General features: G+C 39.7%; 1 protein-coding gene across 3 annotated transcripts in view; it reads left to right on the top strand.

The window, feature by feature from the left end:
* Positions 1–23,283, top strand: part of tns3.2 (tensin 3, tandem duplicate 2) — a 51,551-nt gene extending 28,268 nt beyond the window's left edge. For all 3 annotated transcript variants that reach the window (XM_028444119.1, XM_028444120.1, XM_028444121.1), the window contains 13 exons: positions 2,996–3,092; positions 3,170–3,238; positions 16,592–16,748; positions 17,170–17,609; positions 18,359–18,442; positions 18,537–18,665; positions 18,740–18,835; positions 20,762–20,839; positions 20,943–21,020; positions 21,091–21,259; positions 21,350–21,418; positions 21,488–21,517; positions 22,599–23,283. In XM_028444119.1, the coding sequence (XP_028299920.1) occupies positions 2,996–3,092; positions 3,170–3,238; positions 16,592–16,748; positions 17,170–17,609; positions 18,359–18,442; positions 18,537–18,665; positions 18,740–18,835; positions 20,762–20,839; positions 20,943–21,020; positions 21,091–21,259; positions 21,350–21,418; positions 21,488–21,517; positions 22,599–22,740 (1,638 nt within the window). In that variant the 3' untranslated portion in view covers positions 22,741–23,283. The remainder of the gene's footprint in view (positions 1–2,995; positions 3,093–3,169; positions 3,239–16,591; positions 16,749–17,169; positions 17,610–18,358; positions 18,443–18,536; positions 18,666–18,739; positions 18,836–20,761; positions 20,840–20,942; positions 21,021–21,090; positions 21,260–21,349; positions 21,419–21,487; positions 21,518–22,598) is intronic.
* Positions 23,284–27,590: the final 4,307 nt, after the last annotated feature.

Raw genomic sequence — 27,590 nt, 5'->3', positions numbered from 1 at the left:
AATAAAAATACATAAAAATATACTGAATGACTCCAGACTTACAAACAGGCATAAAAACAAGGAAAAGGAATAAAATGAAGGTTTGCAGGTGCTCAAACACACAAGCTTAAAGCTAATGTTTGCAAATGATCCATTGCACAAACTTTTCTAAGGCATTTTGTTATGGTTACACATTTCCGGGACTTTTATTTTGAAATGCATGTTGATAACGGAAGCAAGGTGTGTTTGACTGAAGTTTGAGCTTGGTGAAATAAAACAAGGTGAAACAAGACGTGATCTGTTCAAAGTACAGACACCTCCATGCATATTTATACAGTATATGTTTATTATCTATACTTATGGAGAGCCACATTATCAATATTCATGTCAGCAGTTGGAATAATGAAATGTTTGTCTATTTTTGTTGTGATTTTGTTTGTTGTAGGAGTCAGTCAGTGTATTTTTGTGTCATTTTGTGTGTTTTGGGGGTTGTTTAGTGTTTTTTCCATTTTCTGTATTTCTGTATGTTTGTTTTTCCCGTTTTGTGCGTATTTGGTGTTTTTGTGTATTTTTGTGGTTTTGTATGATTTTACAACCATTTTGTGTATTTTATTTTTCCTGTAATTGTGTTTTTGGTGTTATTTTGTTTGTTTTTTTTTAATTTAATTTGTGAGCATTCAATAATTTTGCGTATTTTGTGGTTTGGTGTGATTTTACAGCCATGTTGTGTATTTTTCTTTAATTTAGTGTGTTTTTAGTGTTGTTTTGTGTTTTTTTCCATTTTGTGTGTTTTGTGTATTTTTGTTGTTTTCTGTGATTTTACAGCTATTTTGTGTTCTTTTATGTAATTTAGTGTTTTTGATGTTGTTTAGTGTATAATTTAAATCACTGTGTGTTTAGTTTTGTTGGCTGCACAAAATGAAAACCATTAAAGTATTTCAAAAGTGTTTTAGTTTTTCAAAATAAATCTGCACATATTTTGTTAATTGGTAATACATTAAACCCATTTTTCCAGTTCTCTTTAATGTAAAACTAATGCACAAAGTCTTTGTACTTTATTGAACATATTTCTTCCACCTAGACGTATTTTAAGATGTGTCACTAAATAATGAACACATTTTTATGTATGTGTGGTGGACTGCAGTCCTGGTTGGTGTGTTGTCCGAACACGTGCATCACATTCTGATGATGAGACACACGGAACATTGAACACGAGAAATAAAGAAGGTTTCTATCAACAACACAAGCTGTTCATTATGGTTTCAGATGAAACTCGTGTGTGTGAACGAGGTGTTACATTAGGACACAATGGAGACTGTGTTCCACATCGAGGGCTCTCAGACCTCCATGGTCTGGTCAGTTTAGGTGGAACCGCAAATACAACCCAATATTTGGTTTCCACGAGTGACACTGTAAACATAATTGTTCTCATCTGTTTTCATCATCACACACACATTACATTACTCATGACCCATCCTACTTATGATGCAACACAATCCCCAGTTCAGTTTTGTGGTTCTAGTATAAACGCACTCAGGGCCTGATTTCTTCCAAGTTTACGTGTCTAAAAACGAGCGCTAACTTGACAACACGTGCACACACGTCGTAGTTGATCCACCACATTCTATTAGCTGTTCTTCTTGTTTTCCCCACTGCACCGACTTCCTCACAGACAGCAGCCCGTCACTGATGCTGCGTTCCAGGAAACTCGGAACTCGGCATTTCCGAGTTGAAAATTCTGACAAATTACAGCAAAGGCCATCATTTTTGACTGATTAAAAGTATGATTATTAGGGCTGGGTATCGCCAGATACCTCGTGATACAATATATCGCAATATTTATTTATCTTTTTCTGCCACAATAACGATTTTATCACAATGCGGTGATAATCGATATATCGAGGGGAAATTTCATCGACGATACATCACGATATTTGTGTCACTGAAGAAATTCAGAATTTATTGACTAAAGCAACAGTGTTTATTTCGTCGACTAAAAAATTTCGTTATAGTTTTTTTTAACTGCACGAGTGAGAATAACTCAAGCATGAATAATTAAAAAAACATGTTTACAAAAACTACATCAGATCAAATCTGTCTAACATCCAATATCAGGTTCCCATTGAAATATACTTCCAACTTTCCCAAGATGCATTTGGAACCTACAGCGTTAAAAACCAGAATCACACTGAGGCTAAATATCTGCACCTTTACTTTGAAAGTTCTGAAAACATTTTCAGTATAAAAGTGACCAAGTAGAATATCAACATGTGCTCAGTTCATCCATAAAACTCATGGAAACACATTTTTCATTCACACATGTTGGAGATTTTCAGAGACCCTCCATTTTGCTACTGACTAAACTTCTGGTTAACTTCAAAACAAGAGCCCTGTTTACAAAAGTGTTAAAATAGAAACAATTATGGAAAACAAGAAGAGATGCTTTTATTTTGAAAGATGTATGTTTGATTTTTAGCCTGAAGCTGGTCCCAGGATCATTTTACATCCTGGTCGCAATGCATCATGGGGCAGTTGAGTATGACTAGTGTGCATACTTAAGAAATGTCTCCATATAGTATACATCCTGGTATTTCTCATATACTTATAGTTTCATACTATCTAATGTGAACACACTACATACTCATTTTGTTGTCAAAATTAGTATGAGTAGTACGTTATGACATTTACAACACAACATCATAAGGACAGTGACTTCCTGGTGGGCGGGCTTTAGAGGCCACACCTTTAAGCTGCTGATTGGCTGAGAGTCTGTCACTCAAAGCTTTCACTGTTTCTGTGTCTGAGCCTTAGTGCATGAATAGCTCGACTGTTTACACCCAAACACAAGATCACAAGACTGATGTTGTGTGTGTGTGTGTGTGTGTGTGTGTGTGTGTGTGTGTGTGTGTGTGTGTGTGTGTGTCTGTGTTTGTCATCGCTCTCAAACTAAACAATAAATCCTTTTTTTTCCTCCTGTGAAGTGAATCCCATGTGTTTTTTTTTTTTTACTTTGCAGCACTACCACCTCAGCACAGATCGTCCTACGCTAGCGGACACCTCGGACATCGTCCCGTCTACTCCGACCTTCCCCGTGTCCCCCCCGACGCCCTACGGTAACACACTGTCATAATGAACACACGTCATCCTAAACTCGTACGTTTGTTTCAACGTCTTTTTTTTCTTTTCACAGTGAAACATTTCTCAGAGTTTTCTTCCCCGAGGAGCGGTGGGCGGTCGGATCAACCAAGCTGGACTCAAGGTAAAGTTTGTGTGAGAGGAAGAGGCTTTGGAAACGTGGAGCTTTGTTGCTATTGGCTGGATTTGTGGGCTGGTCCCATGTTTCTGCTGGTCTCCTGTTGTTCGAAGGAGACGTGCTCATTATTTTTAGGCCTTTGTGTGAATTTGAACGTCGGGTTTTGGATTTCCAGCTGATTTCTGGACATCCGCCGATAACGGGCGGCGGTAGCAGAAGGAAGAGGCCGCCGCTGACAGGATGTCCACTAACTTCCTGTTCTAGGTGGTCACAGGCACGGTGACTTCCTGTGTGCTGAGCTGCAGCTGAACTCAGCTGAAGGCCTTTAAAAGCAGAGCTTTGAGTGTGGAAACTGATAGTAGGAGTGTGTGTGTGTGTGTGTGTGTGGAGAGTAAAGTGGGCAACTGGTGGCTCACAGGCCACATGAGGCCCTCAGTTTAATTTTGTGCGGCCCCAAAAACAAATACACAAAATAAATCCAAAAACACACAAAGTTACTCATCTAAACGCTAGTGGTGTCCTGATCCTTGTCCAATATCGGTTAATAATAAATGGGTCAGTTTTTCTCATCCCTACTGTTGCTGACTATTGTAACATCACATGATCAAGCCTTTTCTAACATTCCACACTACAAAACAAGTAACAAAAGTATGTATGATTCATGCTGATATCATATCAGATCAATATCTGTATCAGCCAATACTCAAGGCTGCAATATCGGTATCGTATCTGAAGTGAAGAAGTTGTATCGGGACATCTCTACTAAATGCACACAAAGCAACTGAAAAATACACAAAATGACTCCAGACTTAGAAAACAACAATAATGCACAAAATGTCATAAAATTACAGAAAAATTCACAAAACAAAAGCATTAAAGAGAGCAAACCTTCACCAAACACCAAATCTTCTCTTTTCCAGATATCATCAGTTATCTGGATCAGTGATCCTGATCATGTGATCATTAACACCACCAAAAGCACAAGATGACTTCAAAACCAACGCACACAAAAATACACTAAATAACTCCAGACATATAAAACCAAATGACAGAAGACAATAAAAAATACACAAAATGTCTCAAAACTCACACAAAAGGTCAGAAAAATACACAAAATGTCAACAAAATTACACAAAATGACTCTACACACAAAGGGAAAGAAAATGAACTAAAAGTCTCCAGACATACATAACAACAAAAAATATGATCAAAATTACACAAAAATAACAGGGAAAATAGACTAAATAACTTCAAGCACAAAAAAGAACAAAAAAAATACACAAAATGACATCACACACACACACACACATTCTTTTGTGTAGACACACACACACAGTCTAAGTGAGATCCAGAATACTTGATAAAGATGATTTCATAATGATTAAAGATTGCGACACAAACTTGTTTTAATCTGAGTGCAGTTGGAAGTGCTGATCAGCTGTCATAGTTGGTCAGATGCTTTAGAACTGACACACGCTTGTCACAGTTTCATCCACTCACAGTTAAATGTGTTTATGGTCGCGCTGTGTGACGCCATGCAGACGGATCAGTGTGTTTATTATAAACATGTTTGTCAGTGCCGAGAGGACGGAGCATTTATTATGAACACCTACATAGACCTACTAATATAGAATCAGACAACAGCTTCCTGTTTCTGTCATTAAAGTCAGACAGGACTCAGGGAGACAAACAGCTACGAGTAAAAGGTTAAAAACCAGTTTGTGAAATGTGCTGAGTCATCGTTACAGACAGGATGTGTGCATTAGGAAACGTAGAGGCTTATCTGGCTACAGGAAGGTGTGTGAAGGGTCAGTTCAGGCCTTTGGAGCAGTGGAATGTTCCTCTCTGTGTAACACATGCTCTTCTTCTACATTTAAATAACAGTGTTAGGCACATTACTGCCCCCTGTCAGTGGCTACAGGTTAGCTCGCCTGTTAATCTTTAAAGGGATCTTCCACCGTTTTTACAAGTTTGGCCTAAAACCTTTGACATGTCCTTATTAGTAGATCTATGTCTAACAAAACACATTATTATGCAGCATATTCATTTAATTGCCGTTTAGAAATAGGACTACTTTACAGTTTTAAAGCCTGTGTTCCTCCATGTTGAAATCACGTGATCGATGATGTCACAAGGCCCCACTGCCTGTAAACATCCCATTGTTTTCTATTGGAGTGAAACATTCAGCCTGATTTTAGATCATTTAGTAGCTTTTTAGATCAATTACAGGGGGCGACAGTTCCAACTACTTTTTGGTAGTAGACAATGAAGCAGAGAAGAATAGCTCTCCCTTAAACAGTGCGTTGACATGCTCTGGTGGTTGAAGTTAGCAAGTAAATCACAGACTGTTGAAAGTGCACAAACCCTGAGGATAGAAGGACTTAAACCCAAAAGTTCTTGGAACTGTCGCCCCCTGAGGTCACAGATAGTTTTTTTTACTGTTTTTATCCTCTTTCGGGAAATAAAAGAGGTTAACATCGGCATCTTTAACGTTTCCTGTTTATTTCAGAGCAACCAAAAGCAGCACAAGTTGTCATTTTGACTGAAAAAGCTGCTAAATGACATCTGTGTGACATCATCAATCACGTGAATTCAAGATGGAGGAACACAGGCTCTAAAACTGTAAAGTTGTTTCATTTAAAAAAAAAAAAAAATACTAAAACAAATATGGTGCAAAATAGTGTGTTTTGTTGGATATAGATCTACTAATAAGGATATTTCAATTAAGATTTTAGACCATATTTATGAAAACAGTAGAGGATCCCTTTAAAAAAGTCCCTGCCCTGCGTCCACTGAGCGATGTTGTTTAGATTAGTCTATTTTGATTCCTCTGAGGCAGTTTTCAAGCGTTACATAAGGACATTTCCTTTGTGTACTCCTGGTCAGAACCAAAACAGATGCACACAGAAGCTCAGGGCCAGAGGAAGTGGACGTGAGCCAAAGGAATGCAGATGTTCACGTAGACAAGCACTTGACTGTCTGAACCCTGAAGGTCAAAGGTCAAGAGAGGCTCCGAGCGACGAGCTGAGATGTTTAACGATAGCTCGGAAGCCTTTTCTTCTAGAATAAATCATGTAGGTTGAAGATTTGAAAAAAACAATCAATCTATTACAAGTTACTTTAAGCATTTACAAGATGTTTGCAACTTCTTCATGTAGAACAAAGTCCTGAGGAAATTAAAGCTGCTGGAGATGAGAATTTTTGATCAAATAAAGACCCAAAAAAAATCATTTGCTCAGAAAAAATATGTAAATGGTTGAAATTGATGGTCAAAAGTCGGTTTTGATCTCCACTGTAAACACTCTCTTATTAATGTTGTCAGAAAAAATGAGTAAAAACACTTCTATGCACCGTCTACAGGACTCCACATCCCACAATACAATTATATGCAATTAATTATATTTGATATATTGATATAATTCCTACTCTACACTTTATCTACTACACAAAATGACAACAAAAGCACAGAAAAGAACAACAACAATTGATGAACTAAGACAACAAAAAACACAAAAATAGACAAAATTACATAATAAACACACACACACACAAAATAAACACAAAAAATTACTTAAAACACCCAAAATTACATTAGAAGACACAATATGACAACAAAAACAACTTAAAACTTAAAAAGTACCGCTTTCAAGCAACAAAATGCTGTTCAAAACGTTGTCGTGTAAACAGGGCCTCACATTTTAGAGACGATTCAGAGGTAATGTTACTGTGGAGAAGCTGAAACACATAAATAGATGTAATGTATACAGTATAAGTACATGATCTCAGGAGGCGGAGGAAGAACAGCAGACACACACAAAGGCTCTACAAGGTCTGCTGGCTCTCTAAAAACCATACACGTGTTGCACCGTGGGAGAAAACACACCGCGGGATAGGGAGAACATGCAAACTCCACACAGAAAAGATAACCACTGAACATTTCCATCCATCCATCCATCCATCCATCCATCCATGTTCTAGAACCTGTGATTCCTCCTGATGGAGGTGACCAAACATCCTGTGACGAAGCACAGCCACATTCCTGACATTCTCTGAAGGTTTGCTGTGTCAGACAGTTGGATTAAGACGGACATTTCCATGACTCCGAGGTTAAGACGAGGCGCGCAGCACATGCTTCCACCGTCAAAGACAACTGAATTCTTTGGGAGCTTTAGTGTGAAATTCGCAGCGCGTTGAGCTCTGACACATGGCCGGAGTGTGTGTGCGTACGGCAGCAGATGGTGGCGGTGGACACACACACACACACACAGACAGAGAGGCCATAGAAAAGCTACCCTCTCTCCTCTGCACTCCATAAAAGGCCACATGTGACCTCCGACCCCGCAGGAATCCGCTCTGATTGGGGGAAAGCGTTCACTAACAATGCTCAGTGGTCATCGAGACGAACGGAGGGAGGGAGGGAGAGAGAGGGAGGGAGAACTCCCGACCTCCGTCTCCTTCTCACTTTCCGTCCGTCCCTTCATACAAACTCAAAAGCGGAGCTGTAACACAACGAACGAGCCAGGAACAAACGGGGGCTCATTTTTCCATCTGGAGGAATCGGGGGAATGGCAGCAACACGATCCGACCCCTGAGAGAGAAAAGAGTCAGACTCAAAGGGAAGGAGAGAGAGAGAGAGAGAGAGGAAAGGATTCATCTTTAGCTGCTTCACAGAGACTTTCCTACAGGAAGGAGAGATCCAGGAGAAGCTTTAAACAGCAGGAGAGAGTCACCATCATGACTGCATCTCTGGGTATGTAGAGAAAACAAACTTATTGCTGTTCATTTCCAGCTTATCTCCCCTGTAATGACTTGTTGATGCCATACAGTCTCTCTCCTCGGTCTCTGCTGGGAATTCCTGAGCAGGGCACACACACGCACACGCACACACACACACACACACACACACACACACACACACGCACACACATACACACACCAACCCTCTCCTCCTCCAGGCCGTGGCCGTTGTTTGCTTCTGAGAGTCTGTGGAATGTCGCTCTTATCCAAACACGCACCTTTTCTCCGTCACCTCTTTTTTTTCTTTCTACAAATGTCGCTTTTGTCTAAAACTTCTGCTGCAGTCGTCATTCCTAACGTCTGAGGGTTGGTGACGTCGTTTGTTCCACTGCTGCGACGTGTTCATGATCTCATCGAGGTTACGTAGCACTTCGGCTCTTTATCCTCGTGCATAGCTGACGTCTTACCACTGCAATCTCATCTTTTTACTGAACCATAAACGAACACAAATGGAGTTTTTTTTCACTAAGTCTGACTTCAAAATGAGTATGTCGTGCGTTCACATGAGATAGTATGGAAAGATTGAGTACGCGAGAAATACCTGGATGTATACTATATGGTTTCCAACCTTTTTTGGGTCGTGACCCTATTTTTATATCAGAAATATCTGGCGACCCCAGAGACATATTTTCTCCAAAATTAGATGGAGTCACAACCTGCTATATGTGGACATTTTTTAAATGTGCACAGTGGGCACACGAGTCATACTCAACCGTCCCATGATGCATTGCGAACAGAACGTAAAACAGTCCTGGGACCAGCTTCAAGCTAAAAATCAAACATCCCCGTTTCAAAATAAAAGCATCTCTTCTTGTCTTCCATTTGTTTTTTAACTCTTGTATATTCAATTCACCATTCAATTCAAATGGATTTACATGGTATTGCTTCACTACGCTCACTATCAGTGTTAGCGTTAGATGCTAGCAATAGCATCCCCACTTGACTCAGTCACGTGTCAATAATGGCACAAACTGCACCAGTTCAGAGGCAACAAACCAAACTGGGACAGAAAAAGAAAGAAGACTTTGTTCCATTGAGCATAAATTAGCAGCTGGTGAACATTGTTAATAATAATAAAACACCATTGTTGTCCTGAGGCCGAGCACAGCATCCATTGTTCTGCAGGAAAACAGTTTCTGATCCATCTGTGGTTGAAAACAGGATGCACCTCCAAGTCCTTGTTCTTTCAACCAATTCTGCAATTTGTGGATTATTAGCGACAAGTTGCTGGGTTTAAAGAAAATTGCGACAATTTGCACAGTAAAATGCCAGCGTTGCATAATTTAGGAAGTTTCCTTGAATTTGTGACTTTGGAGGAACCGAGATATTTGAATGTGAATTATCTGGTGGTTATTTACAATTCTTCACGTTTATATCTGGAATTTTTAATCAAACAAACATAACAAGAGCAAATGACGGCCCAGGGGAACACGTGGCCCTAGTTCAGATTTTGTGAGGCAAAAATACAAAAAATGTCAACAAAAGCGCACAAAAATGCACTAAAAGACAAAAAAAAAACCTACAAAAAAGATACATAATAAACACACAAATAGACAGCTGCACACGAAATTACAAAAACACACAGAATTACAACAAAATCACTTAATACACAATGTGACAACAAAAACATACAAGAAGAAAACATAAATGCACTAAAAGACAACATAAACACACAAAAGATAAAAATGCACAAAATGACAACAGAACATACACACAATTATTTAACATACACATATCTGGTGTTGTTAAAAACTAAAATTAACATCCACGCAGCACGACGACTTCTCCTCTTGTTCTTCTGTTTCTTATGTTGTGGTCTGTGTAGTGTTGTGTTCAAGACCAGACTATCCAAGACCAAGACTTGCCCGAGACCAGAATGCACCGAGACCAAGACAAGACCAAGACTTCCGGGACTCGAGACCGAGTCAAGACCAAAAACATTTTTTTTAATTAAAAAAAAAAATATATATAAATAAATAAAATTATGACAAGGTTCGACAGTTAAATAACATTCTCTCTTTAGTTTTAGTTTCTTTTAAATACATTTTACGGAAAAAAAGGTGCCTGCAAAAAATTAACTAAAATATTAAAACTACTATTGCTACTGATAAATTCACAATTATTCTACATATTTGAAAACAAGATTTTTATGTCAGCTGAATGTACAGCAAGTGTTTAAAAGTATTTCAAGAAATGCCATGTCTGGTCACCTACACACCACAGAGTGTTTCCTCTTTGCTGTGGTTTTACAAATGTAATATTTGTGGTTCGTGAAACCAAATTTCACGACCAACAAGCAGCTAGTGGACGTGTTTAGCTCCGCCTCTCTCTCCTGCTTGTGTGTGTGTGAGTGTGTCGCTCACTGTCCCGAGTCCGAGCAACCCGAGTCCGAGACAAGACCGAGTCAAAATGCTTCCGAGTCCGAGACGAGACCGAGACCTTTAAAATTTGGTCTCAAAACCGGTCTCGACTACTACACCTCTAGGTCTGTGCATCAGTATTATCGGTATACCAGGAACTCGTGAAATGAGAAAGGTTCCGCGCTGTTTGGAATAAAAAAAAAAAAAAAAAAAAAAAAAGTGTTTTTGTAATTAATTAACCGCAATTGACGCGTTAAAGTCCCAGTCCTAGAAACAATTCTTTGCAGTAAAGTCTTTTTTTCTCCAGTCTGTGAACGGCTGCCTCTGTATTTCCTACAGCTCTGACTTTAAAGCAAAGATGCAGCAGCGTTGATCACTTCTATATGTGTTCAGTCTGCACATGTTCATGTAAAAGCTGTGATTTTCACTGCCAGTGGAGTTGGAGTGAGGGTGAACACACAGTGTGTTAGCTTAGCTCGTGCTTCTCTCTCCGTGTTGTTGTTTTTGGAGACAAAGCTTTTCACCCGTTCCTCTGATGATGAGGCGATAAAAGTTTGGGGTCATGAGCCAGAACAACAGAACAAACAGAGGGGAGTGAGTCACAGAAAAACCTCCCACAAGTTTGTCCTACCCTGTTAACACGCAAGATTTCATCGCAAGAGCCAATGGTTTAAGAGGAAAGTTGGAATCATCACAAAGAAAAGTGTGATATGATCCAAAACATTATTTATCAAACCTTTAATTAAAGCCAACCAGAGAATCACACTCACGTTTAGCACAAAACCCCACACAGCCGTGTGATTGGAGATGCTTCTGCTGCGACGTGTCACCAGGTAAACTGATCACCAGTTCAGCTAATACACCATCACCTAAACCTGTCTTTTAACCAAAGCCTTTTACACATTTGAATATTATCAGAATAATTTGAACTAACACGTTAAAATCACACGTCAGATGAAGCTGAAATGCATTTTCAGTCACAAGATAACATGATCCCCAATTGATCCGTAACACGTGGACCAGGAAGAGATTAATCGTAGAATTGGACACATTTAACTGTTTGCCACACTTTCTAGACCAGTGTTTTTCAACCTTGGGGTTGTGACCACATGGGGTCACCTGAAATGTTTAAATTTGAAAAAAAATGGTTTTTTTTTTTATCAATTTCTAAACCCCACACAATTTTGAATAAAATGCAGTATAAAAATATCTGTGCTGACACATCCTGTTTTCCTGTGAAAAATAGTGTAAAAATGTGTGATATTTTACCAAAAATGTTTGTGAGGCATTTCTGTGTCGTGTTGGATCCTGATTTTAAATAAAGAGAGAAAATATAAAAACATTTCAGAACGTGAATTCCATTTTTTTCATCCGTTTTCCGACATCATGGAAATTTTGGAGGCCGTAGATTAGTTGCACATTAAATCTCCCTCTGATGTTTATTGTCAATTGCATTTGTCAGCTAAATCCCTGTATATTTATATATCCACGTTAATTACTGTGCATTATTCCTTTAAAACAGAGATCTACTGAACTCCATGTATACTCAGCGTGTGTCTTCCTCCTCTTTTTGCTTCCCTTCATCCTCCTGGGGAAGCTATGATCGCTGCCAACAGCTGATGTACACTGCAGTGTGTGTGTGTGTGTGTGTGTGTCACATTCCTGTGGTCAGCAAGGAGTTTGTCCTGGATTACTTCATGTCCATCCCCGTGTGTTTGTGCGTGTGCAGACTGGCCGAGCTCCGCCTCCTCCAATCAGACAAATGTTTCTTTGTCAGAGGGGGGCGTGACCGTTTTTCTGCACAACCAGCAGCGAGCACTAGAAAAGTAGGGATTGGATCAAATGATCAATGAGTTATTGGAGTCTGAGGCTTCATAGAAATGAAAACCTTTTCTTGCCATGCGTCGCCGCCGTGGCTGGAAAATGGTTTTATCGCTTTACTAACTGAAGGGGCTTTGTATTCACTCCACGTCTGTGACGGGACAGGAAAAGAAAGAAATAACGCAGACAAAAAGGAGAATATTACAGTTCGGCTGTGAACCGATCCAGTGAGACATGATGGAGCCAACAGAACCACATCATCTGCAAAAAGCAGTGATACAATCCTGAGGGCCCCATACTAGACCCCCTCAAAGCCCTGACTGCGCCTACATGAAGTTGTGATGGATTTGGTGGAAATATACAGAGATCTGGATGTCATCGGTGTAGCAGTGGAAGTGGAGATCATGATGATGAATGATGTTACCAAGTGGGAGAATATAAAGGATAAAAAGTAGAGGGACAGGTAGTGAACCTTGCGGGACACCTTGTGATACAGAAGCAATTGAGGAGTTGCAGTTAGTGATGTTGATGAGATGCTATCTGAGAGATATGATTTGAGCCAGGTGAGGGCAGTACCAGTGATGTTGAAGTAAGTTTTGAGAAGGGAGAGCAGAATGGAGTGGTTCATGGTGTTGAAGGATGATGAGAATGTTTAAATGGACGGAGTCGGAGGAGAAAAGGAGGTTTCTGTACAGTTTAGGGCGAAATCCAGATTGGACTGGTTCAAACAAAAAGCACGAGAACAAAAAAATGAGCTTTAAACTGAACTGAACTTCTTTTCCCAACGAATTTCAATTAAAAACTGACAAATATTTATGCCTAAAAAGATAAACAGACATTTTATTTTCATTAATCCATCACCACTGTATTTCGTTCATTTAAAACAAACAAAATTTCTCGAGAAAAGATAGTTTTCATGTTTTGAAAAAGGGATGTGAAACACATTTTATTTGACAAGGGAAATCCATGTTTTTGTGAAGGAAAAAGCACAAATTCAAATTAAATCCTGATTGTTAAGCAATTGGTAAAAATTGCTCAACTTTGCCAAAAATTTTCTTGATTTTTGCAATGTTATTGGTCAGACTTTTGTGGGACGATTTACGATAACTTTCCAGGTTTTTAAAAATAATTGCAATAAAATATTAATGTAAATAATGTAGTGATGCAGCCCCCATCTTATTTTATTGTATCTACAATTTATATGGTAATTTACAAAAAGTCCTGTTTTTGCTGTAATTTTTACTTTGAACAAAATGTTCCTGCGAGCGGGTCGAACCTTGTCCTCAGCCCTTGAGTTTGACATATGTCCCTTAAACTACATCTGACATATTTGTCCCGCGCTCTGCTCAGAGGAGTGGTTTCTCTCTGGGATTCCTGGGTAATGGCTGGAAAAGGTGAAAGGTGATGGATCTGAGCTCAGGTCAGAGGTCAGGACGGGGTGAGGCCGGGCATGTGGCCGCGTGTTGGTCCTGCTGTTCGTTAATCAGACGAGACATGAGACGGACTAACTGAGGAATATCTATCGCCGTGGGAACGGAGAGGCAGATAGTCAGCTCAGCTCAGGGAATTATGGGAGGGAAAAAGAGAGAGATAGCGGAACCGTGAGAATGTTTGAGGAGCATCTTCAGTTTGTGTAAACTGCAACATTGTTTACTGTGTGTGTGCACGTGACTGTTCATGTTGATGCTCTTTATATACAGTATTTGATGACCGTGAGCAGTTTAAAGGCCAATTAAAAACAAACAACCTCACTGTTTGGATGCAATTCCTTCCTGAAGCTGTTTATGAAACAATTTCTTCCAACTTTTTCCACAATAAACCAAAATGAAAGATTCTAATGGAACAGACTAGTATAGTCCACAGGTTTCTGTTAAAAAAAGGAGCAATTTTAACAATATTGTGTCCTCGTTAATGGCTTCTGAAATATTGTAAATGTAATATAAATGTTGTAAAGAATGAAAGAAATCACACATTCTATACCTCTCCGTAATCATACGAAACTCAGCTAAAACTGTAGCCGACCCACATTCAGAACAAAAGACCACAGCACACACACCAGCCCATTATGTTCAAAGAGGGAAAAGTCGACAACTCAGCAAACTTGGCCTTTTCAGTCCTATGCTTCACAAGATAAACACAGAGCTCTATTGCAAAACACAAGGTGAAACTACAGGCTGAGCTCCATCCACTGATATACAGGTCGGGTATGTTACGTACCAAAGCAACTCCACAAAATCAGAAAATACACAGCGGCAAAAGTCAGCAACGATGGCAAATTGTGTCTTATCTTTGTTGTTTCTTATCAAAAGTTGCTCCAATGTGCATAAAACTCCATATTTTGATAAATCCATATTGTATTGTATTGATAGATACCACCATTATGGACATCCGGGCATTTCTCAGTCAATAAATCCGCTCAATGATTGCATAACGCTCGTGCGTAAAATGGCAGGTCCCTCCATTATTCAGCTCTGATTGGCCAGAGCTAAAGCCCGGTCCCTTAGTGTTTGACATCACCAATTTCTACAGGCTCTGAGCTTTACAATGCTGTGTCAAGCATTCTGATTGGTCAAAGCATTGCTGAATAACACACACACATGTAACGGCATCAAAGAGTAGAACGAAAAATAACAATAAGCATGGCACTGCAAAAACTTGGATAAAAATACAACATAAACATCTATTGGCCAAAAATAAGACTGAAAATGATTGGAATTAATTTGACTGACATATTACAGTTACACTCGTGTTCCCATACTTGTGATAAATTTGGCACAGTTGTGGTAAGTGAACTTTTTTTTTTTTTTTTTTACAAAAATGTGAAACTTTGGCCTATTGTTTATTAATAAACAACTTAAATTAATTAAACTTGCTTCAGTTGATGTTCATACATTAGTTCAATTATTTCTGCCTTTGTAGCCTTCCCTACTGAGAATTGGCTTTATATTTGATGTAAATCTCTGTTGTTGTTTTTTAGGGTGGACTACTGATTTCTCTATTTAAAATATGATTTATTGTGACTCAGTATCATATATTTCAAATTTCAAAATCATCTGTAACCACTAAGGGTCCTACTTCAATCTGGAAAAATACTTAAAAAAAATTCTGTGTAAGTCATTTAGAAGCTTTAAAAAAGATATTATGGGTATGTGATTTTCTGAGAAAAAAGACTGGGGCTTATTCAATCAAAAATCCTAAAATCTAAATGTGGAATTATGAATTTTTGACCATAGAATGAAGCATCAATGCTGAGAGCAGAACCGAACCTGAGGCAAAGACTGAACTTCACAAAGTAAAAGTGTTTTCATAAAAGCAGAATGTTTGGTGTGATATTATGCAATCCTCCTCCTCCTCCCACAGGAGCCTGAATGAAGGGAGGCAGCTCCTAAAACAAGGAGCTCTTTATGAGCGAGGGGCTGCTTTTAGGGTGACTCATCACTTTTCGGCGGATTTCTTTGCACTGAGGGAAATCAAAGTGGTTTTGTGAGAGTGGGGGTGTCCTGAGGTGGAGTTAGGAAGTTTCTATTCCTTCACTGTATGATCATTTTATTACTACGTCTGTGTCAGCTCTACGTTCACCCTTTTCCTACTTCTACTGTCGGTTAAACTCCAGCTGCTCGTGGATTTTCGACATGTTTTAAAAGCTGCGTAATAGACTTTCTCTAGCATTTCCCTGCTACCCTTACAGCATAAGCTTGACGTTGAGACGAGATGGGTTTAAATAAAAAAAAAAAAAACCTTATTTTGCACCATAGTATATAGTCATCTTAAAGATGTAAATCCTTGTTTTAATCAGGTTAAAAGTGACCAAAAATGACAAATCGTGAATGTGGTTAAAATAAGCATGAATTATGGTTAAAAGAGGTTAAAAGTGACAATGATGGGTCAACATGTGTGACATTAGGTGGGAAAAGTGGTGGGAAGGGTTTATAAGTGCTGAAAAAGTCTTGACAGTGGAAAAAATGTGCAGAAAAGGCATTGAAATGTGATGGAGAAGTGGCAGAACAAAATGGCATGAAAAATACACAATAATGCACAAAATGACTCAAAATACACACATGACAAGTAAAGATAAATGACTAAAAACACACAAAATAACATAAAATACAAAATACAGAAAATCTCCAGCTCTCAACAGGCACCAGCCAAGGGTACATGAGTAACAAAAGAACACAATTTTATAACAATGTAGAGTACATTAAAACAAAGGTTCATACCGTGGGTTGAGAGTTTGATTCCCGTTCATTAGTTCTTGTTTTTCTTATTTTGGTTTCTTATATACTGTCTTTACTTATACAATGCTGGTTAGGTAGGAAAGCGTTCGTACAGCATGGGTGAGTTTGTTTAGAAGTTGGTATATTTCCTTTGTGTCTCTGCTCAGATTCCCGGAGTTTCCTGGATGGGATGAATCACACCAGCAGCTCTGCAGACGGAGAGATGTTCAGGTCCGATGTGGCCATTACACCGTCGTCCTGTCAGCGGATGTTTGGGTCCATGTGTTCGGTGTCGTCCAACAGCCCTCTGCCTCACGCACACAGGTATACACTAACACGCACACACACGCACACACACACACACACTAGAGCTGGAAACTTTGATTACAGACGATTTCTGCCCAGGGTCCATCCGGGGTTTATCTTTGTTCCATCCTTACTTCAAAGCCAAAAGTTATTTGTTGATTTTGTGAAGGTAATGAGTGTATTTAGAGAGTTACTCATGCATGGGGTATCAAAATCACAGTGTTGGAGATCAAAATCACAGCGTAGGAGATCAAAATCACAGCGTAGGAGATCAAAATCACAGCGTTGGAGATCAAAATCACAGCGTTGGAGATCGAAATCAGTGCGTCGAGGCCCCCTATGCTGGCGAGAACCTTGGACGACATCACTGATCTATTGATATTATCAGCTGATATTTTAGTTAGAGTTACGTATCTAATGATGTTCCTATCTCCTGCAGCTCCTCCACTCCTCCTCCTCCTCCTCCCGTGTGGCAGGAACGAGTTCCAGGCTCCATCCTTCAGCCGTCCCCGCCCCCCTCCCTCAGCAGCCCAAATGCCCACAGCTCTCCACGGCGACCTCTGGGGGGCGGAGCCTCCACGGACAGCTCAGACTTCACCTCACTACTGTTGGGAAACGGAGGTCTGGACCACAGCCTGCTGGAGGCCATGGAGGGCTTGGGAAATCTCCACCTGGAGGTGGACGGAGGCTCCGCCCCCATGCTGCCTGAGAAGAGGCGAGTAGTAGGAGGAGGAGGAGGAGGAGAGCCGGGCTCCCGCTCTCCATCCTACAGCGGCTTCTCCAGCCCGTACAGCGGCAGCAGCCTCAGCATCCCGTTCTCATCCTCCATCACGCCAGAACCAATCAGAGCAGTGAGTGGAGCGTCATCACCTGCAGCAGGTACCGTAGCTCCGCCCACAAACACAAGCTGCACCCGAACCAAGAAAAAGGCTCAAATAAACTCATTTATTCCAGGAAAGAGATGGAGGAAGTATAGCAGTTTAAATTCACCGTCATTAAAGTGAGAACCAAAAACAGCCTGAGACGGTCACATGGTTCATGTCCCTCCCTCCTTCCTTCCTTCCTTCCTTCTCCCGACCTCCTCCGTTCGTTCCTTCTTCTATTTTTTTTTCCTTCCTCCCTCACTTCATCCTTCCTTCCTCCTCCGTTCGTTTGGTTGTTCATTTCTTCTTCCTTCCTTCCTTCCTACCTCCATCCCTTCCTCCCTCCTTCCTTATTTCCTTCCTACCTCCATTCCTCCTTCCCTTCCTTCGTCCCTCCTCCCTCGCTTCTTCCTTCCTTCCCTCTTCTTCCCTACCTCCTCTTTTTGTTCCTTTCTTCCTTCCATCCTCCCTCCATCACTTCCTCCCTTCGTCCCTCTTTCCTTCCTCCCTCCCTCCATTCTTCCTTCCTTCCTGTAAGGTACTTATGGTGACACACAAAACATTGCAGGTTTTTTTTATGTTATTTGCAAAGATTTTTGGAATTTGAAACTATTTTCTGAGAAAGTGATTCTCCCTTCAATGACCCTAACATTGTTTACATCCCTCTTAATCCTATCTTGGAAACTTTACAGAAAAGCCATCTGAATTTCACAATAAAGTTTCCATTTCCTGTTTGTAAGAATATAAACATATCGTTTCCCGTAGACTTCAGCACAAAGCATGACACGGTGAAATTTGTCCAGGATACATCCAAGTTTTGGTACAAGCCCGACATCTCCAGAGACCAAGGTAAACTTGGACTCGTCTTTATCTGCCGCACTACGAGACAAATGTTTTCCTCCATGACTCTGACCCTGACCCTATGACCTCTGACCCTGAGTAGCCATTGCGGTGCTAAAGGACAAAGATCCAGGCTCCTTCATCGTCAGGGATAGCCACTCGTTCCGTGGAGCCTACGGACTGGCCATGAAGGTAGCCACGCCCCCTCCGGCAGTGTTGCACACTAAAAAAGGTGGGTTTATAATGCCCCCACGTGCATGAATATATCAGACGTTCACATAAAAACTGAAGTTCTTCTCTCTGCAGTGGGAGATCTGTCCAACGAGCTGGTCAGACACTTCCTCATCGAATGTACGCAGAAAGGAGTTCGTCTCAAAGGCTGCCCCAACGAGCCCTACTTTGGTACGGCACAACTTTTACTGCTTTTAGCTCTGTTTTTACAAGCTTTTTAATACAACACTCCCTGGAAGTTAGTGGGAATCAAATAAATATGAATAAATAAAATAAATAAAGCATTAAAATGGTTTACTTAAAAGCCAAGAGAAACTTTACTGCAGCCAAACAAAGGTGTCATTTTAATCTGCACGTTGGACAGAAAACATCTGCTGTATGAGTTTGAATCTTTCCATTTGTGCTGCTCGTATCTGATTTACTCTGTGTACAATGAGCATAATAATATCATACTATTATTATTATTTCAGTAATATTAATTTTCGATATATTTTGCTTAAATAAATTGCACTTGCTTTTTAAATTTGTATAAACCAGCAATTATTTAAATTGAGTTAATAACTAACATTCAGACTTTTACATATATATACATATATTCTTCAGACTCATTCTATATATTGTCAATCAATATAGATTTAATTTCCTAAATGGCTTGCCATTTATATACCATATATATTGTAATTGAATAAAAAGCAATTGAATTATTAAAAAACTTAATGAAATGTAATTTTTTTGAAAAATACATTTGCCCCAATGTTGCATTTGTTCATGAATAAATCCGGACTAATATTGTTCTGACCATGTTTAAAGTTGAACCCATGATTTAGGATTTTAAAGAAGTTCCTTTGCTGCCCTCTACTGGTCAGTACTGGAAGGTACAACCGAGAGGTTTTCTGCAGACTGAACGAGTAACCAATATATATTATGAACTACTAGTTTACATTAGTTACTCCTTCAGTTTAATTTGAATAAACCAGTCTTTAGCAAACAACACTTAATGTTGTTCAATGACCTCATATATAATGTTTTATACAGTCATTTTGTACGTTTGTTTTAGTTTTGTACATTTTTCTGTTATTCGGTGCATTTTTTTTTTTCATTATTTCGTGCTCATTTTGTTTATTTTTCTGTTATTTTGAGTCAATTTGTACTGCCTGTGGCCCACGGGCCAGCAGTTGCCTATGTCTGATGTAGATTATATATGAAATGTAAGGGTGTAACAGTATAGTTCACTCATGAAATACGATATAGGGCTCACGATACAATATAAAAAATGACAAAAATTTCCAGTTGAAACAAATATTTGTGGAGAAAAAGAACAATTTGACTGAAAAAGTGTGAGCCAGTGTGTGGGAGTGTTTAGCTTCACAAATAAAAAATGAAAACAAATGTACACTGTACATAACATTTTTTGTTTTATATATTTCCACTACAGGTACCCTTTAAGTTACAGGTGAAAATTTCATGATGCATTTTAGACCTGCCAAAATAAATCCAAAATGCAGCTTGATATTTCCAGCACCCCCTGTAACTTAAAGAAGGAGAGAGTAAAATTGCTCAACTTAAGAAGTGTTATTAGCGTATTTATGATGTTTCTACATGATATATCATACAACACTACTCACATGGAGGATAGACTTGCTGGCAGTTGTAAATCACTAAGTTAGACAATAGGTAGGATGATATAAAAAGGATACATAAGGATTAAAAGTTTAACAACATAGATTACGACATTAAAAGTGTCTGACAACGTAACTGAATGCATGCGCGCACAACACCGCTCAACGGACAAGTTGGCTTGTGTCCAGACAAGCGCGCACTGACCGCGGTGTTTCCTCATTAGCAGCTGGGTTAGCGCTACACACAACCGACTTATGAGTCAACGGAGCATCCGCGGTGTCATCCATCTGGTAAACAACACGCCCTCTGAGCCACTACGGGAAGCAGGAGGGTCAAATGTCATGGCACTGCTGCGCTCCTTTAAAACTCTTTTACTTGATTTTATTTTGTCAACCTTTGAAGTTTATAACGCAGTTTTTTTATATCGCGACATTCATCTCGTTACATTCCTACTAAAATGTATTTTTCAATTGACAGGAAGTCTGACGGCTCTGGTGTGTCAGCACTCCATCACACCTCTGGCTCTGCCGTGTAAACTCATCCTTCCTGACAGAGGTAACGCTAACGCTGCCTTCATCAACCATCATTTACACACCACTGACCCACAGGAAGTAACTCCCCCTCCCCCTCTCTACATGTTTTATCGCATTGTCTGCAGATCCTGTGGAGGAGCTGAGCAGCCCATCTACACAAACTGCTACAAACTCAGCATCTGAGCTTCTCAAACAGGGAGCAGGTACGTTCTGTTAGCACGTTAGCATAGCGGCCATGCTGTCTCTAACTCTGTTTGTATGTGCGTTACACAGCGTGTAACGTGTGGTACCTGGGTTCTGTGGAGCTGGAGTCTCTAACAGGTCACCAGGCGGTTCAGAAAGCCACCACACAGACTCTGGCGTTGGACCCGCCCCCAGCCTCCACCGTGGTCCACTTCAAAGTGTCGGCTCAGGGAATCACTCTGACCGACAACCAGAGGAAGTGCGTAGAGCAACAAACACACCAACAAACATCCAACCTTGCGTTCAACATGTGCCACATCTGATCCGCTCTCTGCTTCTCGTCCTACAGGCTGTTCTTCAGGAGACACTACGCCGTCAACACCGTCATATTCTGTTCTCTGGATCCACAGGGAAGGAAGTGAGTGACAAACTAACCTAGAATCAGACACGGTCGGACATTTCCTGATTATTTTTCCTTCATTTACAGGTGGACGAGAGACAGCGGCTCCACAGCAAAGTAAGTCAAGCTCAGGAAAAGCGTTTCTTAAAAGTATCCTCCACTGTTTTTACAAACGTGACCTAAAATCACTGTCATTATTAGATCTATGCCAAAGAAAACACATTATTTTGCACCATATTGGTTTTATTAACTAAAACAGGACTACTTTACAGTTGTAGAGCCTGTGTTCCGCCATCTTGAAATCAAGTGATTGATGATGTCACATGGCCCCACTGCCGGTAAACCCATTGTTTTCTATTGGAGTGAAACATTCAGCCTGATTTTTAGAACATTTAGCAGCTTTTTTTGGTCAAAATGACAACTTGTGCTGCTTTTAGTTTCACTAAATAATCACGAAAAGTTAAAGATGTCGATGTAAACATCTTTGATTCACAGAAAAAGGATAAAAACAGTTGTGACCCGAACAATAATCTATGACCGCAGGTGGCGACAGTTCTGTGGTTTGGTAGTAGACAATGAAGCAGAGGAGAAGAGCTCTTCTATGGGACCTTTACTTTCTCTTAAACAGTGCGCTGACACGCTCTGGTGGCTGAAGTTGGAGAGTAAATCACGGATTGTTGAAGACGCACAAACTCTAAGGATATAGAAGTCCTTCTGGGTGGAAGTATAAATCTTCTAATAAGGACATTTCAAAGATTTTAGGCCAAATTTGTAAAAACAGTGGAAGATCCCTTCTAACCTTTCTGTACTCCACTTACCTGCTTTGATTTGGGTCATGTGACTAGGGCCTTTGATTTTCTATGATGACAGGAAACGAGTACACAGAAATACATCACATGCATGTTTTTTGGACAATATCACATTATTACTCACCAGAAAACATTTGACAAAATTGACAAATATTTCCAATCTTGCCCAAAATGATCAGAAGCTCATTTTCAGAGCATCTTTTGTTAAAATCAGCAGTCACAAACCAGTCACAACATGCTCACCAATCGAACCGAAACACTTAATCTGCAAAAGGTGATCAAAGTTCTGTGTGAAAGTAAAATGTTCCCACGCTGGAGAGCGATGACGTACATGAGTGACATATTTGTTCATCTTTCAAGCTGTAAGTTTGTGTCTTCCCTCTTTCCAGGATCTTTGGATTTGTGGCGAGGAAATCCCAGAGTGAGACTGAAAACATGTGCCATCTGTTCGCCGAGCACGACCCGGAGCAGCCGGCCAGCGCCATCGTCAACTTCGTCTCCAAGGTCATGATCGGTTCTCACAAAAAGTAGAAGAAGAAGAAGTTTTCACCTGCGGAGGAAGACAGTGGAGTGAAGAGTGTGTTTATCAGAGTCCTCCACCAGAGGGAGCTCACGCTGCTATGGAACGTTAGAGATGTTTAGCATCACACACTGGTTCAGACTGACCTGAGGATCCTGCTCCGATTCTATTGGATGGAGATCATGTGACTATGGAAGCCAATAGAGTTTAGTGGACTGGTCCCACATGTTTGAGATGGTTTGACCTTTGACATTAAGTGTCACCCAGTTGGAAGTATCTGATGAGAAAGCACTGGGTCAGAAAGGGATGGACATTATGCAATACTTAAACCATGACTCAGCATCAATACTCAAACTGTTACCCAGTAGCAGTTCTTAAATAATTACTAATCAATTCTCAGCAGCAATAATCAAACATTGACTCAGCTACAATACTCAAACATGACTCAGCTACAATACTCAAACATGACTCAGCTACAATACTCAAACATGACTCAGCAACAATACTCAAACATGACTCAGCAACAATACTCAAACATGACTCAGCTACAATACTCAAACATGACTCAGCTACAATACTCAAACATGACTCAGCAACAATACTCAAACATGACTCAGCTACAATACTCAAACATGACTCAGCTACAATACTCAAACATGACTCAGCTACAATACTCAAACATGACTCAGCTACAATACTCAAACATGACTCAGCTACAATACTCAAACATGACTCAGCAACAATACTCAAACATGACTCAGCAACAATACTCAAACATGACTCAGCTACAATACTCAAACATGACTCAGCTACAACACTCAAACATGACTCAGCAACAATACTCAAACATGACTCAGCAACAATACTCAAACATGACTCAGCAACAATACTCAAACATGACTCAGCTACAATACTCAAACATGACTCAGCAACAATACTCAAACATGACTCAGCTACAATACTCAAACATGACTCAGCTACAATACTCAAACATGACTCAGCTACAATACTCAAACTGTTACCCAGTAGCAGTTCTCAAATCATTACTAATCAATACTCAAACATGACTCTGCAAAAAATACTCAATCTGTGACTTAGCAACCGTGCTCAAACCATGACTCAGCAACAATACTTAAACCGTGACTCGACAGCAATACTCAAACCATGACTCTGCAATAATACTTTTATAGGCTGTGGTGTCCAAACCATGGTTAATGAAATCTCATGGGGTCCAAAGCCTGGGTCAACGTCTCTTTACTCTTTGATGGTCCAGTGTTGGTGAATCTGTGTGAACTGGAGCCTCGTTTTCAGGTGTGACACTCGCTGTGATCTTCTGCTGCTGCTTTAAGAAGGTTGGATGTGTTGTATGATGGTTTTCTTCAGACCTTGGTTGGAACCAGTGGATTCTCCATCATCTGGAACTGGTCCAGTCCCCTCTGACCTCTCACTGGAAATATGAGGATGGTGGAGAAAATAATGTCTGACTTTTGTTTTTATAAAATAGGACTAAAGCTTTGGCTCTGCTTACTTCTACATCAGCTCAACAAACAAACCTTAAATAGTTAATCTGCGTTCCATGTACTGACCATGATTAAGGCGACGTGTTTGCCGTGTACTTTAAACGTGTTACCTTTGTTTTGTTTGTACATTTTTCAAGATATTTATCCCTTTTTGAAGTTGTCTTCAAGTCTCTTTGACTTAAACCTGTCATATATTTTTGTATATTAACTCAAAATGTAAATTTTAAAAATCATATTAAATGTGTAACGTAATAAATAAAACGCAGAGCGTCACATAATCTGTTGCTATCAATAAAATGTTGATGTGCTTATAAATATAATTTATGAAGGTTTGTGTGAAACGGATTTAAATGAAATTGGCTGCTGATTATTCGCAGCAGTTTTATTTCCTGGCTACTTTTTAAGTTCCGTTTCTGTACATTGCATTATTTTGATGTAGATTGGTGAACGAATTCATAATTGTCCAGCTGTGATGGAGTTCTACGTCTTGTTTCCTGTTTCTATTCACACATGAAGATGCATTGAGGGCATGAACATTGTAGTTAAATGTGAGATCCTAAAAACATTTTAATTTATGAAAATACGGCTAAGCTCGAAGCTAAACACGATTTGGTTCTACACTCTAAGTCAAACGAAACCGAGCACCAGTTCAAATCTGACAACATGAACTAACATGAACATATGAATTGTTTTGTTGGAATATTTAAAAAGTTGAACTTTGATTTATTCTGATTTATTGTCCCCTGTAACAGTCGCCAGGACCAGAAAAGCCAAAGATCTGCCTTAGGCCCGTGTGACTGTTTAATCGACGTGTTAAAGGCTGTTTATTGTGTTTTGGCTAAAATTCAGAGGAAAGAACCTGTTAAACAGAGGCGTTTAAAGTACCTGAAAAAGCAACTAAGTACAAGTACATGAACTGAAATTTGCTTTGGTAAAAGTGAAAGTTACCCATTAGAAAATCACTTTAGTAAAAATCTTAAAACAGCTCTTATTAAATGTACTTAAGAATCAAACATGTATTGTGAAAAAAAATACTCAAGTATCAAAAGTAAAAGTAGGAGGGTCTTACTGCTGATATGTTTTATTAAATCCACTGGTATTTGGTCTCGTGTGTGATGATTTCGTCAAAACAAAGCAGCATTTTTAATGATTCAATCACGTGTGTCATATTGAGCTTTTAGAAACTGGTGGAATTTCTTAGATAGAGCAAATATTAGCAAAGTTACAGTATTTTAAATTAACGCGTTCGCTGAGATGCGTTCAGGGTCCCTGGGAAAAGCAGAAAAAGTCAGACATTTTGATGAGTTTGCAAAATCCGACCAAACGGTTCGGTTCAGGTAAAAGCGATAAATGGTTGCCCTAATCAACGGTAACATCATGACCTCCCATTCTTGCCGTTACCTCCAATCAATGCAAGAACCGGAAGTCGTCTTTACATGTTCTCGGACACACCCATTCCAGAGTAATTATACTCATATTTTAATTTGGAATTAGGTGCCAAAAATAAAATTAAAAGTATTTTGTTGAACTTTTAAATGTAGTAGAGTAAAAGTAAAAGTGTTGATTAAAAAAAAACTCAAGTAAAAATCATCAAAAAACTACTTAAGTATTGTAACAAAGAATATTTACTTCGTTACTATACACGTCTGGTGTTTAATCTAAGGTAAAGGGTCTTGACCTCATTTGCAAAGGTCATGGTTCAATTCCTGAATCTGCCAGTAGATGGCAGTAAGTGGCCAAATGTTTCTCACTGAGGGGCAAAAACTTTTTGAGTTTCAGTCACTTTTACTCTCACTTTTTGAGTTTCACAGTAAGAGCACGAGCTCGTGTGTGCATAATGAGAGAAAGAGTGGTTTGAATGGTTTAAATGGACTCTCCAGGTACCTCCTGATGGACTGATGATGAGCTTCTGTCTGGACCAGATCAGCAGATACCAGCTGTGAATGGAGAACCTGTTCATGGTTCCCAGTCTGAGGAGCTGGAAGTGGGACATGGAGGGACAGAGTGGGGTGTGTGTGTGTGTCTGTGGGGTGGGGGGGGTTGGGGGGGCTGTCGGTGGTGGATGACCTCACCATTACGGGAAACTTTCCCACAGCCTGCACACAAAGAAGTCGTCAAAAGGTAAAAAGGACGCGAAAGAATAGAAATTTAACACAGTGTGTAAAAAAAAAAAGGCAAAGTTTGGACGAGTGGATGAGAAACGTCTGGTTCTAAAGGGGAGGTCCTGGTTCCTTCTCAGGGCCTGATAGAGCCTCACTTTTCTTTTTTCTTCTCGAGTCACCTGCCGCCGCAATTTTGCCACAGCAACAATACTTAAACTGTGAATTAGCAGCATTACTCAAACCATGAGTAAGCAACAATACTCAAACTGTTACCCATTAGCAGTTCTCAAATCATTACTCAAACATGACTCTGCAAAAACACTCAAGCTGTTACCATGCAGCAGTCATCAAACCATGAGTAAGCAACAATACTCAAACCATGACTTAGCAACAATACTCAAACTATAATTTAGCAGCATTACTCAAACCATGACTAAGGAACAATGCTAAAACGTACCTAGACGCAGTTCTCAGAACATTAGAATCATTACTCAAACATGATTGCAAAAACATTCAAGCTGTTCCTATGGAGCAAATATCAAGCCATGACTAAGCAACAATATTTAAACTATAAACCATTACTAATCAAAACTCAAACATGACTCTGCAAAAATAATCCAGCTGTTATCCAGTAACAGTTATCAAATCATTACTCAAACATGACTCTCCAAAAACACTCAAATATCAAACCATGACTAAACAATACTCAAAACTTACCCATTAGCAGTTCTCAAATCATTATTAATCAATACTCAAACATGACTCTGCCATAACACTCAAGCTGTGACCAAGCAACAATACTCAAACTGTGACTTAGCAACCATACTCAAACCATGACATGGCAATAATACAAAAACAATGACTTGACAAAAATACATGTCTGCAACAATACTCAAACTCATACTCAAACTGTGACATGGCAATAATACAAAAACAATGACTTGAAAAAAATACAACCATGACTCTGCAATAAAACTCATGTTGGCTGAGGTGTTCAAACCATGGTTAATGGGATATAATGGGGTCCAAAGCCGGGGGTCAACGTCTAAATGTGGAACGTCTCTTTAATCTTTGATGGTCCACTTCTGGTGATTTAATGTGAACTGGAGGGGGGGCTGTTGGTGGTCAAAAGGTAAAAAGGATGAGAAAAAAATCTAAATTTAACACAATGTAAAAAGAAAAAAAGAGGCAAAGTGTGGAAGAGTGGATGGAAACGTCTGGTTCTGGAGGGGGGGGGTC

Source organism: Gouania willdenowi, chromosome 4 (assembly GCF_900634775.1).
Source record: "Gouania willdenowi chromosome 4, fGouWil2.1, whole genome shotgun sequence".
In the NCBI taxonomy this organism is placed as follows: domain Eukaryota; kingdom Metazoa; phylum Chordata; class Actinopteri; order Blenniiformes; family Gobiesocidae; genus Gouania; species Gouania willdenowi.
The sequence above is the reverse complement of the archived record's forward strand: the minus strand, read 5'-3'. Positions and strand labels throughout refer to the sequence as shown.